Source organism: Schistocerca serialis, chromosome 9 (genome assembly GCF_023864345.2).
Source record: "Schistocerca serialis cubense isolate TAMUIC-IGC-003099 chromosome 9, iqSchSeri2.2, whole genome shotgun sequence".
NCBI classification, from domain to species: Eukaryota; Metazoa; Arthropoda; class Insecta; order Orthoptera; family Acrididae; genus Schistocerca; species Schistocerca serialis.
The window spans coordinates 419,074,011-419,091,525 of record NC_064646.1 but is presented as its reverse complement, the minus strand read 5'-3'; the positions used below and the strand labels follow the sequence as shown (position 1 = coordinate 419,091,525).

The following is a 17,515-nucleotide window of genomic DNA, read 5'->3' as shown; positions in this document are numbered from 1 at the left end:
GTTAAATGTGTTAGCTGCGTGTGTCTTTCTTCCTTTCGGCAGACGTGGCCAATCAGTGAACGATCATTGCAGATTTAAATACCAATAAATCATGTGCAGATTCCAGCTTTATCCCATCCAACTGAATTATCCAATCCATGTCGAGGTATTAATGTGTCGGGTTTATAGTGACCCATGTCTACAATTAATATTTTTCTCATTATGTGTGTTGCTTGTAATCTAACTGATCCGATAATAACTTGTTATTCGTGTACGTCAGCAGAGAATATTGTAGTAAACGGGTTTAAACGCAGACCACAGTTTGATTTAATGGCTTTGCAAGATGAAAACAGCGTTTATTACCTTGTATGAGTTACAGCACCCAGGTGTCATATTTTCTATGGCCACCCTCGCTTCATTACAAACATGTTTTGCGACACCTTTTCCACTACATGCATGTGAGTACACGGAGAGAAATCTGACTGTCTGTGAGGTCAACTGAAGCGAATCGTTCTGGCAGCCACAACTGTAACCTGACACTTACACAGATTCAAAGAAACCCACCGAAACAGGGCATCAGAGGAAGTTTTGCAGTTGTGTCAGGCGAGTCCAGACGACTTCTTTAGTCGCGTGAACACCATAGACGAGAGCTGGGTATATCACTATGAGCCTGAGATAAAGAAGCAAAGCAATGGGCATGCGTGTATTCACCATTGTCGTAAAAGGTAAAGATACAACCATCATCGCGCAATTTGATGCTGCCGTGGTGTTATACTAACAGATGTTGCTCTTAAGGTGCAAACCACTACAGGAATGCAACTATCGAAATCTGACGAGGTTACAGGAGGTCCTCTGGTCGAGATATGGCGGGAAGCTGTCCAAGAGGCAGTGTTTGTTCCACCGCTACACCTCGGCTCATTTTACACGGGATACATACATGTCGCTTCTTTGGGCTACCTAATTTTCTCTCATTCCTCGTGTTCTCCTGACAAGGCATCCTCTGACGAGGCAGTCAATTCCAGAAAGACGTTGAACACTTCCTGAGCCGGCCGGAGTGGCCGAGCGGTTAAAGGCGCTACAGTCTGGAACCGCACGACCGTTACGGTGGCAGGTTCGATTCCTGCCTCGGGCATGGATGTGTGTGATGTCCTTAGGTTAGTTAGGTTTAAGTAGTTCTAAGTTCTAGGGGACTTATGACCACAGCAATTGAGTCCCATAGTGCTCAGAGCCATTTGAACCATTTGAACACTTTCTGAAGGGCTACAATGCATACTTCTACAGCGAAAGTCTCCATCTTCGAGAAAAATAAGTTACAATGAAGAGCAGATAATTAAAACCTCATGACTATCCTCATAGAGAGGTCTCACCCAAGAGTAGGGAGAGATATACTTGGAACAGTCACAGCCTCTGTGCTATGCTTTCTAAAGTTACAATACGTACTGGCACAGTAATTACCCATTTTGCTCCCAGAAGAGGTTGCCACCGTTGTTTATTGTAAGTCCTGAAAAAAATGGAAAATCATTTGCTGTGTGGCAGGGTGCCCTTTTGAAATTTACTTACCCCAGAAGCGTGACATGAACCAGCAGTTGAATAACAAGAATGTGCTCTGTTTATTGTTGTTCCGTAAGGATTACGTTTGTTTTAATATCATTATTTACTTCTTTTTTTCAGTTGAGACAGATACTTGCGAGAAGGCGTACGCACTTGTGAAGTGTGTTACAGTGGAGGTAAGTCACCATGTGATAGACTTTTCTTTTTACTTAACATAACATGTCCAAATAAAGACTATTATAACTACGCTTTATTTTTGCAGGCGGCTACAAAACCTTATTATGCTTTTGCGGTTGATTAGTTTAGAAACCAATTCAAAAATAAAAATTGTCCTCCCACGTTTCCTGTGACATACGAAATTTGAGAGTAGGGATTTCCATAGTAAAGTTTCTTGTCTGTGTCTGTTGTGTTGCCGAAGAATGTGGCGCTGTGACTAAGATGCTGGAACTTTACTCGGGAGGACAGGGGTTCAAATACCTGTCTGGCCGTACAGTTTTACGTTTTCCATTGTTTCCCCAAATCGCTTCAGGTAACTAAATGAATGGTTCTTCGAATCGGACACTGTCGATTCCCTTACCATCTTCCCAGTTCCAGCACATACCAGGTGACACAGAAAAACGGGAACAATTCCACAATCCAATAAAACTAAAAGTCGTGAAGGAAAGAAATTGCGTTCATAGTAATTGAAACCATAAAACTTTGCCATTTACGAAACATTGATGGCATTTATCACTTTTTTAAAAATTACGTCTCTTAGATGGCGTTCAAATTGGTTCAAATGGCTCTGAGCACTATGGGACTTAACATCTATGGTCATCAGTCCCCTAGAACTTAGAACTACTTAAACCTAACTAACCTAAGGACAGCACACAACACCCAGCCATCACGAGGCAGAGAAAATCCCTGACCCCGCCGGGAATCGAACCCGGGATTAGATGGCGTCCTCCTGTACGAATACATTCGTGAAATCCGTTGTTGTGATTCCTCATCGAACGCTGCAACATCTCAGCTGGGATACTGTGAATTTCATCCCAAATTCTCTGTTTTAACTCATCCAGGGTTCTTGGTTGTGTAGACTTTGCTCTTGAGGTAGCTGCACAAGAAAAAATCACAAACAGATAAATCTGGCGATCTAAGGGGCCTGGGAATGTTACCTAATCGTGAGATCTGTTGCCAAACAATTCTCTTACATATGCCATTGATTGGCGTGCAGTGTGTAATATTGCTCCATTCTGTCGAAACCAGGCTTCTTCAACGTTTGGAAAGTTGTTCAATGCAGATGTAACGAAAGTTCGTAACATCTCCTCGTAACGATCGACATTGACAGTTATTGTATTTCCCTGTTCATTTGCGAAAAAATACAGTCCGATAATCCCATGTGATGAAACACCACACCATACTGTCACTTTATTAACGTGTAAAGGGCGCTTATGAACGTCATTAGGATTGTGTTTTCCCAGCAACCTGTGAGACGAAAATGTGCCACGTCTAACATCCACAAGTTGTTTAGAAATTCATCATCACTGTTTATTTTTGTTGTCATTTGTTGACAGCATCCTAATCGTAACCGGTAATCTTTGTCCTTCAGTTGTTACACCATCTGTAGTTTGTACGGATGAAGTTTTAAATCAAGATGAAGAATTCTGCGAACACTCTCCCGGAGCATTCCAACCACTGCTGCTTGCTTACGAATTGAACGACGTGGGCTCATTAAGAAAGACCCACGTATAACATCAATGTTCACTGGAGGACGCGCACTTCTTGGTCGTCCTGTTGGTTTCTTCTTGGCTCTGAGCACTATGCGACTTAACTTCTGAGGTCATCAGTCGCCTAGAACTTAGAACTAATTAAATCTAGCTAACCTAAGGACATCACACACATCCATGCCCGAGGCAGAATTCGCACCTGCGACCGTAGCGGTCGCTCGACTCCAGACTGTAGCGCCTAGAACAGCATGGCCACTCCGGTCGGCGTTTCTTCTTGAGGGAAGATCCAATCTCTTCAAAGTTATTAATCCAACATTTCATCGCGTGTTTCGATCTCTTCAAAGTTATTAATCCAACATTTTATTGCGTGTGTCAATGGAACGGCATCATGTCGTCCTAAATTATAATAACGTCGAAACTCCCTAGGGGCCGCTACCAAACGCTGTTGTCCGTTCCACTGATCCATGATTGCTGACATGGCGGACTGATTGCTCGCTAACTGTCACGAACCCGCAGTGCTGCCACCTGCCCATGGCTGTCACTACTCATTTCAATAGTTCCCGTTATTCTGTGTCACCCTGTACGCTGTCTCTAATGAGCTGGCCATCGAAGTGACGTTAAATCCATATTCCTCCTTACAAGTTCAATTTCATAATTCCTTTCGTCTCCTATTAACAGTTTCACATCAGAAGACACCATTTACTTGAACAATCGTATTATTATTGTACTGTTGTTTCAGTCTACAAAGTGAGTTAGGATCTCCGTGGTATACTTGGAGGAACTATGCCTCTTGAAATTATTCTGTCTTCCGACGCAGAATCATGGAGTTACCTGCGCTCCTTTGTGAAGTGTAATGTACAGAGACACGTGTAGACAAGGCTACGCCCCAGCCAACTCAGTATTTGTGATAAATTTTATAAATGACCAAGAGTCTTCTTTGTCGGAAAACATCTGCTCATAGAGTTTCATTTAAGGAATAAAACTACCTTGAATAAAAGAAGTAGCTTAGAAAAAGTGAAATCAAATGAGTTGCGTATCAATATTTCAAATTCACAGACTTTTTTTATGAAAAATGACATACATTCGCCACAATTGCGTAAAAGAGATTTCTAATTCTTTAGGATATCTAAGGCTTGCGCCGGCCGTGTTGACCGATCGGTTCTAGGCGCTACAGTCTGGAACCACGCGACCGCTACGGTCGCAGGTTCGAATCCTGCCTCGGGCATGGATGTATGTGATGTCGTTAGGTTATTTAGGTTTAAGTAGTTCTAAGTTCTAGGGAACTGATGACCTTAGAAGTTAAGTGCCATAGTGCTCAGAGCCATTTGAACTATCTAAGGCTTGCACTGAATTAATACAAAAGAAGTAGCAGGTGCAGTGCATACCACGCTCCCACAGAAAGAGGTCTGGGAGTGTTAAAGAATTGATCTTGTTGACCATGTTCACAAAATCCCTAGTTGTTCCAATATCCTTGTACAAAGAGCATTTTGTATGTAGCACAAAAATTAAAAACTTTATGATCTGTTTCGATATAGTTACGGCTGTTTTGAGTTCCTCTTCTTTTAAACGTTATGTTACACTCAGTGACAATACACATAAACTTTTGATGTTTGATGTACTGATTGTGGCACTGAAATTGCAAATCAATAGCTGAATGGCGAAGTACTCCAGTTTATGGACCTTTTCTTTATTCGTCATCCAAAAATTTTACCTAGATAATAATTTCGAAACTTTAAAGTTCACAGAATTCCCAATACCTTTGATGCACACCTCAATTCGCTGATATTATTAATGAAATCAGAGTTCCAAAGTGAATTAATATTAGCTAAATAATACCTATAAGGAATGTTCCATATATAATTCATTGAACTTTTTTGCGTCATCAGTTCTCCATTTCGTTTAATTCGCCCTGCCAAGAGCTCTTTACTTGTGCCAGTCTCGTCATCTCAGATTTTCACTTGCACCCTATATCCTCAGTTAATTGTTAGATGTATTCTAAACCTTGACTTCCGAGCGTACGCAGAAATTTATCCAGGAGAGAGGTGTGGTGGGTAGGGGGAGAGAGGGAGGGGGGGGGGGGGAGTAGGGAAGCGAAGGCAGGATTCTAATATTGCTCTCTTTTACGTCAGTTTCGAAACATGTCAAGCCACAAGAACTAAATTTTACAGGTGGCACAAAAGTTATTATATCTCAAAGAACTGAATATATGAATAAAAACTCTGTTCTCCAAATTCCAAGCGTAACTGCCCCCTCCGTCCCGCCCCTGCCCCTCACCCTTGCGGACCCCCATGGTTATTCCCTCTGCAGCTCCTTCTAGTACCACGGAGATTACTCCCTGGTGTATTAAGACATGTCCTATCAACCTGTCCTTTCTTCTTGTCAGTGTTTACCACTTCTTTCTTTATTCGCCGATTCTGCGGAAAACTCCCCACTCCTTATCTTATCAGTCTGTTTAGTCATCCATCTATACCATTTCCCCTTTTTTCCTGTTTCCTGCAGTCTTCGATTCACTACCATCCAATACTGTGATCCGAACATCATTCTTAAAAATTACTTCATCAAATCAAGGTCGCTGTTTGATATTAGTAGATTTCTTTTGGTCAGGAATGCCCTCTTTGCATGTGCTAGTCTACTTTTGACGTCTTCCTTGCTCCTTCCGTCGTATGCTCCCAAGGTATCAGAATTCCTTACCTTATATGTAAGGTGTAATAATCACTTCTTATACGTCACCTGAAACTTATACATGTTAAAATGTTTCAGGAGCTGTCACGACGCCAGGCACGTTAATCAAGAGAGGTCTCTTGAATGTCCGTCTGCTGCGAGTGAGTTCTAATGACAAGAGGAAAACGATGTAGCATGAAATCTCAGAAGTGAAAAACAATAGCTGAAGTACCAGTCAGTGCATTTATTCGTAGCAATAAAACGTTGCATTGAATCCTGCTTGTGCAGTTTTATTTCCTGATTCTAATCAATGCACGTGCATTACTACTACCTGTCGACATCTTCGTCATTAGAGAAAAAGTGATAGCTCAGTTGCAGGACACTTTGAGACTTGAAATCGTCCAACAAACCATCTAAATATCTGCATGGCAGGGCTACGCAGCTAGTAGCTTTCCCACACTTATTCGAAGTATTTTACAATTATAATAATTTCGTACTATTTGATGTGGCGCAGGAACAAATAGAAGTGATAAGTGGTTGAGGATTGTGGTTGCATAACTTCTGAACCAAATGTACACTGGTGTCCAGAATTAAAACAACAAACTGAATTTTGCAAGGTTGCTTTTATTTTGCCACAAAACAGTATAAACAGGTGAAAGCAAAGTAGAAATAATGTAATGAATACAGAACGCAAATAGCTGCAACATGCATAACAGTAGACGCAAACGTTCTTCGTTTTTTCAAACTTAAGAGATTTGCACACACAAACAGCTGCAACATGCATAACAGTAGACGCAAACGTTCTTCGTTTTTTCAAACTTAAGAGATTTGCACACACATTCCAACAACTGATTAATGTGCTCACTATGGGGTGCGACCATTTCTGGCAGCAATACAGGTCTGACAACGGCGGAGCATGCAGTGAATAATGTCATCAATGTAATGGTGCGGCAATAACACACATATAGCGGCAATAACACCCAGTCTTCATACAGAGCTACTCTCAAGTCATGGAGAGTGGTTGGTGGATGTTGACTTGATGTATCCCGTCTTCTTAGTGCATCCCAGACGTGCGCTATGGGACTCAAATCGGAAGAGTGAGCAGGCCACGCCATGCGTGCAGTAACTTCTGTTTCCAAGAAAACATCAATCACTCGTGCTCTAGGAGATCGAGCATTATCGTCCATCAGTACGAAGTCTGAGCGCACTGCATCTCGCAACAATCGTACACGAGGTCCCAAGATCTTGTCAGACGCCGTACAAATTCATGATGAGGTGTTAGAGTGGTCAAAATAATCCATGTCCACGCCACTAGCGATCCTCCACGATATCGGTCTCTTTCAACAATGTTCGAGTCTCGAAATCATATTTCACATTCGCTTTCGATACGAAACCGTCGAGGATCACTCTCCAGATCAAATTCAGCACTCATCTGTGAAAAGAAAATTGGCCCACTGTTCAATTGTCCAGGTGGCATGTTGACGACTCCACTCTAGACGTCCCCTTCAGAGGCACACATATAGCGGGTCTCTGACAATAAAGGTCATTCTGTCGAAGCCTTCTCTACACCGTTTGCCTAGATACATGTCCAGTGGATGCTGCGAGGTCACATCCCAGTTGCTGCGCAGCACTAAGGCGGTTCCGTCGTGCCCTTACAGCCCAATAACAGTCCTCTCTTTCTGATATCACACTTCGTCGACCCTGTCTTGGTCTTCGGGATACAGTTTTGGTCTCTCTCAACTGTCGCCACATCCGAGAAACAACAGAACGATACATGTAAAGCCATCCTTCCATGATTTTGCGACTGTCTTGCTTCCATTCTTCCTTCTGCCCTCCCTCGCGGAGAATCTGATATGCGTCTTCTCTGCGGTATACTGCACCGTCTGTAACTGTGTACACAGTGATTGTGGATGTGGCCAACACTACTCCGTTTGATAGGTGCCCCAAGGTCATCGTTGGCGTTGTTTCCCGTTGACCGAAGTGTCATCTTCCGCGCACAACACGAAATCTGTTGACAATTTATATGATTATAATGTCAATTAGACACAGGTCGGGGAAACAGCATCTTGTTGCTTTAATTTTGCACAACAGTGTATTTCAATTTATTAAAAAGAACAAACAATTCATACCACATGCAGAATAAGCAACGACCAAAGAACTTACCACTTCCAGTTAACTAGTAAGCAGTATCAAAGACGAAAAAAATATGCACCACGAAGGAATTATCCGAATGGGACGGAGATTGGTAGACATGTACAAACAAATGATTACAATTTCAGAAAAATTGGATGATTTATTGAGTAGAAAGAGCTCGATAAATTGAGCAAGTCATCAAGACATTGATCCAAATCTGTCGATTATGCAAGCGATTATTCGATCTGGTATGTCACTGCCTAGAACAGAAATGTCTTCAGTGATGAGTCCCGTTTCGAACTGAGCCCCGACGGCCAGCGAAGACGTGTCTGGAGACGGTCTGAACAGTGGCAGCATACCAATCTGACTGTCACCAACCATACGGCCCGATAACTACGACTGATGGTCCGGGATGCCATTTCTTTCCATCGCAGGATCCCCGTTGGTTATCATCCGCGGTATCCTTACAGCATAGTGGTTCGTCGACGATATTCTACGCCTCGTTTTGTTGCCGTTCATGGCAAACCCGTCTGGGCTTTCACTTCAGCAAGATAAGCCCGCCCACAGACTGCGAGAGTTTCTATTGCTGGTCTTCGTGCTTGCCAAACCGTTCGTCAGCCAGCAAGGTTGCCGGACTTCTCCCCACTTAAGAGAGTGAGGAGCATTATGGGCAGGGCCCTCCTACCATCTAGTGATTTTGACAGTCTAACGCGTCAATGTTTCATGTTTCACGTTTCACATCGACTGTGGGAAAACCTGAAGAGAAGAGAGACGAAGCATTTGAAGTGTGGTGCTGAAAATTAGCTGGACTGATAAGGTAAAGAATGAGGAGGTTATGCGCAGAATCCGAGAGGAAAGGAATACGTGGAAAACACTGACAAGGAGAAGGGACAGAATGATAGGACATCTGTTAAGATATCGAGAATGGTTTCCACGGTACTAGGGCAAAAATTGTAGAAGAAGACAGCGATTAGAATACATTCAGGAAATAATTAAGGACGTAAATTGCAAGTGCTACTCTGAGGTGAAGAGGCTGGGACAGAAAGGAATTCGTGGCGGCCTGCACAAACCAGTCAGAAAACTGATGACACAAAAAAAAAAACAGCCATATACCTCACAGGAGGACATCCATCAACTTTGTCGGTCAACACCAAACCGAATAGCTGCTTGCATAAGGGCTAGAGGTGGACCAACGCGTTATTGACTTGCCCTGTTTGCGAAGATCTTCCTCATGAATAAATCATCCAGTTTTTCTGAATTCGTAATCATTCGTTTGTCTGTACACGTACGTCACATCTACAGATTTCCGAACTGTTCACGTAATTCCTTCGTGTTACGTCGTTTCCCCTCCCCCTGCCCCCTCTAGAGTGTATAAACAACCCAGAGAAAATGCAGAATAAACAAATACCAAATAACTCAGCGCTCTGAAGAGAAAATATGAGTTACAAAGTAAAACAGGTAATGCAATTTTAGTTAATATGCCCCAACAGAATCAGCGTAGCAAAAACATGGCGTAAATCAGTATACAGTTACTAGCACACTAGTAGCTAATGCAATAGGCAGACTGTCAAAAAATTTGAGTTCATTCTGGCTACTCACAAGGGCCTGAATTAAGATACAAAGAGAGCGACGTATACAACACAGACGTACGAGAAAAAACGAAATTCGCAATGTTGTTCACTATCTTTACACTCTGCTGGCTACAGAATATCAGAACAGTAAAGGAATGAAAGCCAACAGGAATGACAATTTAATTTTACTTAGCACACTTCCTTCAGCTAATACACCTTCAGCTGAATGCACAGCGGCCTCCTTGTGTTTCACTGCGTAATCGGCAGGCAGGCCAAGTAAGCCAATCCTAGCTCCTTTCCACCATATACCCAGAACTTACCACAGCAAATAGACACTACCCTAACCGTCGTTCCCGAAGACACGCCGCCGGAATCAATTCTTGAGTCCCGGCTGCACTGCACTCCTTGGATCCGGGTGGACAGCACCGTCCGCTGTTTCAGCCGGAACGATGCCCCGCGTTGACAAGAATTATCTAACAGCTTCGCCGGCCGCGGTGGCAGAGCGGTTCTAGGTGCTTCAGTCCGGAACCGCGCTGCTGCTGCGGTAGCAGGTTCGAATCCTGCCTCGAGCATGGGTGTGTGTGCTGTCCTTAGGTTAGTTAGGTTTAAGTAGTTCTAAGTTCTAGGGGACTGATGACATAAGATGTTAAGTCCCATAGTGCTCAGAGCCATTTCAACCATTTTTGAACCTAACGGCTTCGGCCGTCCGTCCGCCAGGCTGCCTCGCAGCCCCGCTACTCCTGCTTCTTCAGTCCAGGAATCGGTCCTAATCGTAGTGGCCTCATCTGCCTCTGCTCCACCGCGGCTGCGTGTCGTCCACCGGTGGTGGCGCTCCGAGCACTCGTCAAGCTCTCCTCGCGACCTCTCGCGTGGTCCGCCGCCGAATCGATGTCAGCATGCACGAGAAGGGACGGACAAGACGAATGTACCGCATTTCACGGCACAGTGAGAAACAAAAGAGCCCGATATATTCAAGAACACAAGACACAATGACTGTAGTGAGGTATACAAAATTACATCGATGAGGCAACGCTATAGCAGATGAATTAGCTCAATATGAGCAATTCAGCTGCACAGTTACCAAACCCACTCCTTTACCTTCTACATGGCAAAAAAAGGAGCACAATCTAAATTTATTGAGATTTAAGTAAATCAACAAAGTCTTGCCGTACGTCACTTATTCAATTTTGATGTTTCACATTAAGTGCAGCATTTCTTATTTAGTAAGCGTCACCTAAAGCTGTCAAACATTTCTTAATCTTTCCGGAACAGTCTTTTTTTAGGATATGTTTCGTGCGCATTTTATTCTCACGATATTGTAAATTTCTAAATAACGTTGTTTTACTAAAAGTAGGGTATTCTGTAGTTCCAAAATTATTCCGATGTAGTGACTAGAGTTAAACCAGTGTTCCAATTTCTTTATGCTACACACTTCCTTCACATCCACTTGTCTGTACACTGCCAACCGAAAAAGTAAAGCACCCAGAAAGGAATGAGGAAACGATATAAACTTCGCGGATTGAGGGGGGGGGGGGGGGAGGGGTATGTAATGTTATTTCAGTGATTACAATTTCCTTTCCGGTTTACAAGGAAGTAGGCAGCATGAGCCCACTTATTGGTACGAAGATGCGCCCTCTCTGACCCGGATGCATGCACTAATTCGCCTCTCGCCGTGCTGCATACAAACACAGTCCCACGTCACTCCACCTCACCGCGGATACCCGCACACCAGCCGCTAGCAGAGCGCGCGCACTGCAGATAAAATCCCCCGCCGCCAAAGATGCGAAGAAGACAAATAAGCATCGAAGTCGACTCAACGATCAAAAGACAATCGATGGAAAATGGCGCCAGCAACGCACCAGCTCAGAAGATGCTGTGATCCCTGCACTTCCTTTCTTCACGCCTGCGGCTTCATCACCGCCACGTCCAATCTGATCTTTGACGTTAATGGTCATAAACAATTTGAAACCTGAAACTTCCTGGCAGATTCAAACTGTGTTCTGGACCGAGACTCGAACTCGGGACCCTTGCATTTCGCGGACAAATGCTCTACCAACTCAGCTACCCAAGCACGACTCACGCCCCATCCTCACAGCTTTACTTCTGCCAGTACCTCGACAGAAGTAAAGCTGTGAGGATGGGGTGTGAGTCGTGCTTGGGTAGCTCAGATGGTAGAGCACTTGCCCGCGAAACGCAAAGGTCCCGAGTTCGAGTCTCCGCCCAGCACACAGTATAATCTGCCAGGAAGTTTCATATCAGCGCACACTCCGCTGCAGAGTGAAAATCTCATTCTGAGTAAGAAACCCTGTCTGTAAAATTCCTTCTGGTCCAACTGGATAATGAAATGAAGTCAACAAGCAAAATAAACAAGAGGGCATGCTGAAATGTAATACCTCCGATTTTTTTCTGCGGAAACTCTTATTGATTTTTACATTTAAATAATTCAATATTCTACATGTTTATTCTTCATGTCTACGTATCATTTCTCAATATAGTCACCCAGGATACGAACACATTTCTTCCAACGAGAGACCAACTTCTGCTTGCCGTCGCAGTATGATGTCCGGCATTCTTGACTGAGCCATAAGCTATGCTTGCGCCGCTTCGCTATCAAAGTGAAGCCCTCGAAGGTGTTCTTTAGGTTTTGGAGGATGATCGGTGGCAGTGAACCCAAGGTGTCGGATTATTGCTGATGTCGCAGCGTTCGTGCGGTACCTGGCGTTGTCATGCTGAAGTAGAGGGTTCTCCATATGAAGACGAACTCTTCGAATTCGAAACTCGATTACAGCTCGCTGTTTCTCACGCACGGCCGTAGTTACGTTACGCATCGCCATGTTACGCCCTACAATTTGGAGCTACCTAGCAGCAGAGGACCGTAAATATGTAGACATGGAGAATAAAGATGAAGATATTTATAAGTGTGTTTTATTTTAAAAGCCTTAAGAGTATCCACATAAAACATTCGGAGGCATTACTTTTCAGCACAAAATGGTAAGATAACCGAGAAGCTTAACTCAGAATCTCATTGCTGTTTAATTTTACATATTTACACACAGGTTTGTCTCATGGAACTATCTTCTGGGACAGTAAACCTAAAGTAATACAATGCTTTTTCAGTAGAAGCAAGATTTAAGAATATTATGTAAACTGTGACGTAAATATACGCAGAGCTCTAATAACGGTCTTGAAATTCTTACATTCATTTCCCGCTTCATTCATTCCTTCATCCTCCTTTATGTTGATACTAAAAATCGGTTTCAGTCGAACTGTGAGTTGCACAAACACAATACAAGACACGAAAATGATTTTCATGTAGACTGTCACATTGTGTGGGGTTCAGAGTGGAGATATGTATTTTATGTGTATACACTGAAGCAGCGACTGAAAATTAGTACAAAGGCCGGGAATCGAACCTGTGCCTTCTGCTTACTAGGCAGGTGCGTTAGCCACTAAGGCACCTTGGCACAGCAGTCCACACAACTGCATGGATTGCGCTGGCATACCTCTCTCGTCAATCCTAATTCCCACTGCCGCCCCAGTCTACTTTAAACTCATCCTTACACACGCACAGAATTGCCAAGGTTGTCCGCGTTCCGGAGTGGCACCTCTACGGGGTGGTCCATTGATAGTGACCGGGCCAAATATCTCACGAAATAAGCATCAAACGAAAAAACTACATAAAACGAAACTCGTCTAGCTTGAAGGGGGAAACCAGATGGCGCTTTGGTTGGCCCGCTAGATGGCACTGCCATACGTCAAACGGATATCAACTGCATTATCTTAAATTGGAACCCCCATTTTTATTACATATTCGTGTAGTACGTAAAGAAATATGAATGTTTTAGTTGGACCACTTTTTTCGCTTTGTGACAGATGGTGCTGTAACAGTCAAAAACGTATAAGTACGTGGTATCACGTAACATTTCACCAGTGCGGACGGTATTTGCTTCGTGATACATTACCCGTGTTAAAATGGACCGTTTACCAATTGCGGAAAAGGTCGATATCGTGTTGTATGGCTGTTGTGATGAAAATGCTCAACGGGCGTGTGCTTTGTATGCTGGTCGGTATCCTGGACGACATGTTCCAAGTGTCTGGACCGTTCGCCGGATAGTTACGTTATTTAAGGAAACGGGTAGTGTTCAGCCACATGTGAAACGTCAAGCACGACCTTCAACAAGTGATGATGCCCAAGTAGGTGTTTTAGGTGCTGTCGCGGCTAATCCGCACATCAGTAGCAGAGAATCGGGAATCTCAAAAACGTCGGTGTTGAGAATGCTACATCAACATTGATTGCATCCATACCATATTTCTATGCATCAGGAATTGCATGGCGACGACTTTGAACGTCGTGTACAGTTCTGCCACTGGGCACATGAGAAATTACGGGACCATGACATCTTTTTTGCACGCATTCTGTTTAGCGACGAAGCGTCATTCACCAACATCGGTAACGTGAACCGGCATAATATGCGCTATTGGGCAAAGGAAAATCCACGGTGGCTGCGACAGATGGAACATCAGCGACCTTGGCGGGTTAATGTGAGGTGCGGCACTGTGGGAGGAAGGAAAATTGGCCCCAGTTTTATCGATGGCAATCTAAATGGTGCAATTTATGCTAATTTCCTACGTAATGTTCTACCGATGTTACTACAAGATGTTTCACTGCATGAAAGAATGGCGGTGTACTTCCTACATGATGGATGTCCGGCACATAGCTCGCGTGCGGTTGAAGCGGTATCGAATAGCATATTTCGTGACAGGTGGATAGGTCGTCGAAGCACCATACCATGGTCCCCACGTTCACCGGATGTGACGTCCGCGGATTTCTTTCTGTGGGGAAAGTTGAAGGATATTTGCTATCGTGATCCACCGACAACACCTGACAACATGAGTCGGCGCATTGTCAATGCATGTGCGAACATTACGAAAGGCGAACTACTCGCTGTTGAGAGGAATGTCGTTACACGTATTGCCAAATGCATTGATGTTGACGGGCATCATTTTGAGCATATATTGCATTAATGTGGTATTTACAGGTAATCACCCTGTAACAGCATGCGTTCTCACAAATGATAAGTTCACAAAGGTACATGTATCACATTGGAACAACCGAAATAAAATGTTCAAACGTACCTATGTTCTGTATTTTAATTCTAAAAAACCTACCTGTTACCGACAGTTAGTGACTATTACAGCGCCATCTGTCACAAAGCGAAAAAAGTGGTCCAACTAAAACATTCATATTTATTTACGTACTACACGAATATGCAATAAAAAATTGGGGTTCCTATTTTAAAAAAACGCAATTGATATCCGTTTGACCCATGGCAGCGCCATCTAGCGGTTCAACCATAGCGCCATTTGTTTTCCCCCTTCTAGCTAGACGAGTTTGGTTCTTTGTAGTTTTTTTCGTTTGATGGTTATTTCGTGAGACATTTGGCCCTGTCATTATCAATGGACTACCCTGTAGAGGTGCTACTCCGGAACACGGACAACCTCGGCAATTCTGTGCGTGTGTAAGGATGAGTTTAAAGTAGACTGGGGCGGCAGTGGGAATTAGGATGGACGAGACAGGTATGCCAGCGCAATCCATGCAGTTGTGTGGACTGCTGTGCCGAGGTGGCTCAGTGGCTAACGCACCTGCCTAGAAAGCAGGAGACCTGAGTTCGATTCCCAACCTTTGCACAAGTTTTCAGTCACCTCTTCAGTGTCTTTACATAAAATCATATCAGTATAAGACCATTTCATTTGGAGAAATGTACTCTGGTACAAAGCAATCAGTAACCTCCCCTCTAACAAAGACGTAGAACAAAGTTCACATAGAACGTATTTAATGACGAAAATTCTCCGTAACAAGGCAGGATGTGTATCGAAGCTACACCCCCCTCCCCTACCCTCCTCTGAAGGTGACCTCTACAGCTGAGGATGCATGTCTGTTTTCTCCCAGAAATTAATTCGACCTCGGAAAATTTTAATAATTGTTATCTGAATTTATTTATCAGGGTGAAACAAATTCTTTGTTCGCATCCCATGATGTTAATGGCCATCAAAAGCTTACTGATATTTCTAAAGTCCAGGGCCTGACGATCTCCTTAACGTTTGCAGAAGACGGTCTGTAGAATCCACACAAACAGAACCATAGCATCTTTTACTGTGTCTTCCTTGTCGTGGTCGGAAACTGTACAGTCCAAACCCTCCTGCTTTAAGGTTTCTTGCGAAAGCGATCTGTGAGTTTGTGTCTATGTGTGTGTGTGTGTGTGTGTCTGTGATTGACTACATAATCAGTCAATATCATAATGTCGCATCGGTTCACGGAAGAATTTTTAAGAAAGACAGATATGAGGGGTACTGAACGTCGTGACAGAAATAAAAATGAACAGATATGCTAGACAATAAGACCAAAGGTGGGTCAGCCAAATTTCCCCAACATGTATTTAATGACTTTCAAACAGAAGGAAAATAAACAAAAGAGGATCCATTTCAGCCAGGAGAGTCTTCACACAGCGTGTACTACTTAAAGTTACGATATTTTAAATGATAAAATAAACTTATTGTCTCTCATTTTCTATCGATACGTCTCTTTGCTCTTAGTTAGTAGAGAGAATGTGTAACTTCTCACTTCATTTTAGGATACGTAATTCAACACAATGCATCATTCGATAAATTAATTTATTGCAATCAGTATTTTACTGCTCGAATCGAGAGGTACGAAGAAAAGGTTCTTATCTTATTGTTGATGCTTTTGGAGTTTTATTGTTGAAGTACTAGTAAATTCCACAGGATCTTCGTCCTCACGAGTTTTAATTACAGTAAATGTGACTGGTTGTATGTTGGTTTTCTTTCTAGTGAATTCAGTGATCTATATTTATGATTTCATCCTTCCTTGCTACTGCTAAACAAACTGTCATGGACATGATTGCAACACACACTACTACAGATTGAAAACTGGCTGTGTTTCAGTATACCTAGAGCCTAAACGGAACAGACTGTTACAGATGATGGTTTTTGAATTATTTTTAGAGTATTAAATGAATTTTATGCAATACTAATTTAACATAATACTAATGATATGGTATATGACAAAAGATTTATAATTAATCCTGAAAAATGCAATTTAATTTCTACAAATATATTTTTGATCATTACTACCATCACAGATTTCCTTTTCCTTTAAAATAACAAATTTTACTTAGCATTATGGCAATATTAAAATTAGCAAAATTTTAGTTACAAACTATGCCAAAGATCTGCACTTCGTTTGAAAAACACCAACTGAAGAATTTTACAACTGTATTTTACATATTTATACTAGAATCAACTTTATATCAAAAGTGTCCCATCTTTAAAAATATTCCATTTTAATTTCTGAAAATAATTCGTTCAGTACGATGCCCCGATAAAATCAATTACCATGTAGCGTGTACTTATCTTGCGTCACAATGAATGGTATTAAACTTGAAAGAATTTTTGGTAAAACTATCCTTGTAGTTAGTGAGAGTCGGTAGGATACATTGCTTGAAAATAATTTCATCAATAATATGGTTTCACAGTCACATATTCCGCCCGTTGCATTTTATCGATTAAATGATGATTAAAATCTTTGTTGAAAAAGCCCAATTTAACTGCATTATTACAAGAAAGTATAAAATAGTAAATTTCATTATCTTTATTTGATTAAAACTCATATTTGGGTACTACATCACAAATGGTTGCGTCCAAAGCTACGAGGTCAATACTCTTGAAGTTGAAAATAACTGTTTTCCTCTATTTTCAGTAAACTCTGACAATATTTGTGGGTGGAGGGGGGGGCCGAAAATTAAATTCTGGAATGTGGTAGTTTTGAGACAGTTTGATTCTCCTCTAAAGCCACAGTTTGCAAGTGTTATTTCTTCTTCCGACGATTTTCTACAT

The 17,515-nt window shown here is 42.5% G+C and overlaps 1 protein-coding gene across 1 annotated transcript in view; it reads left to right on the top strand.

Moving 5' to 3' along the window:
• The window catches only part of LOC126419182 (uncharacterized), a 40,076-nt gene extending 33,900 nt beyond the window's left edge, over nt 1-6,176 (top strand). Inside the window, exons 6-7 of the mRNA XM_050086313.1 lie at nt 1,651-1,706; nt 5,997-6,176. Of these exons, the coding sequence (XP_049942270.1) occupies nt 1,651-1,706; nt 5,997-6,023 (83 nt within the window). The 3' untranslated portion in view covers nt 6,024-6,176. The remainder of the gene's footprint in view (nt 1-1,650; nt 1,707-5,996) is intronic.
• The last annotated feature ends 11,339 nt before the right edge of the window (nt 6,177-17,515 follow it).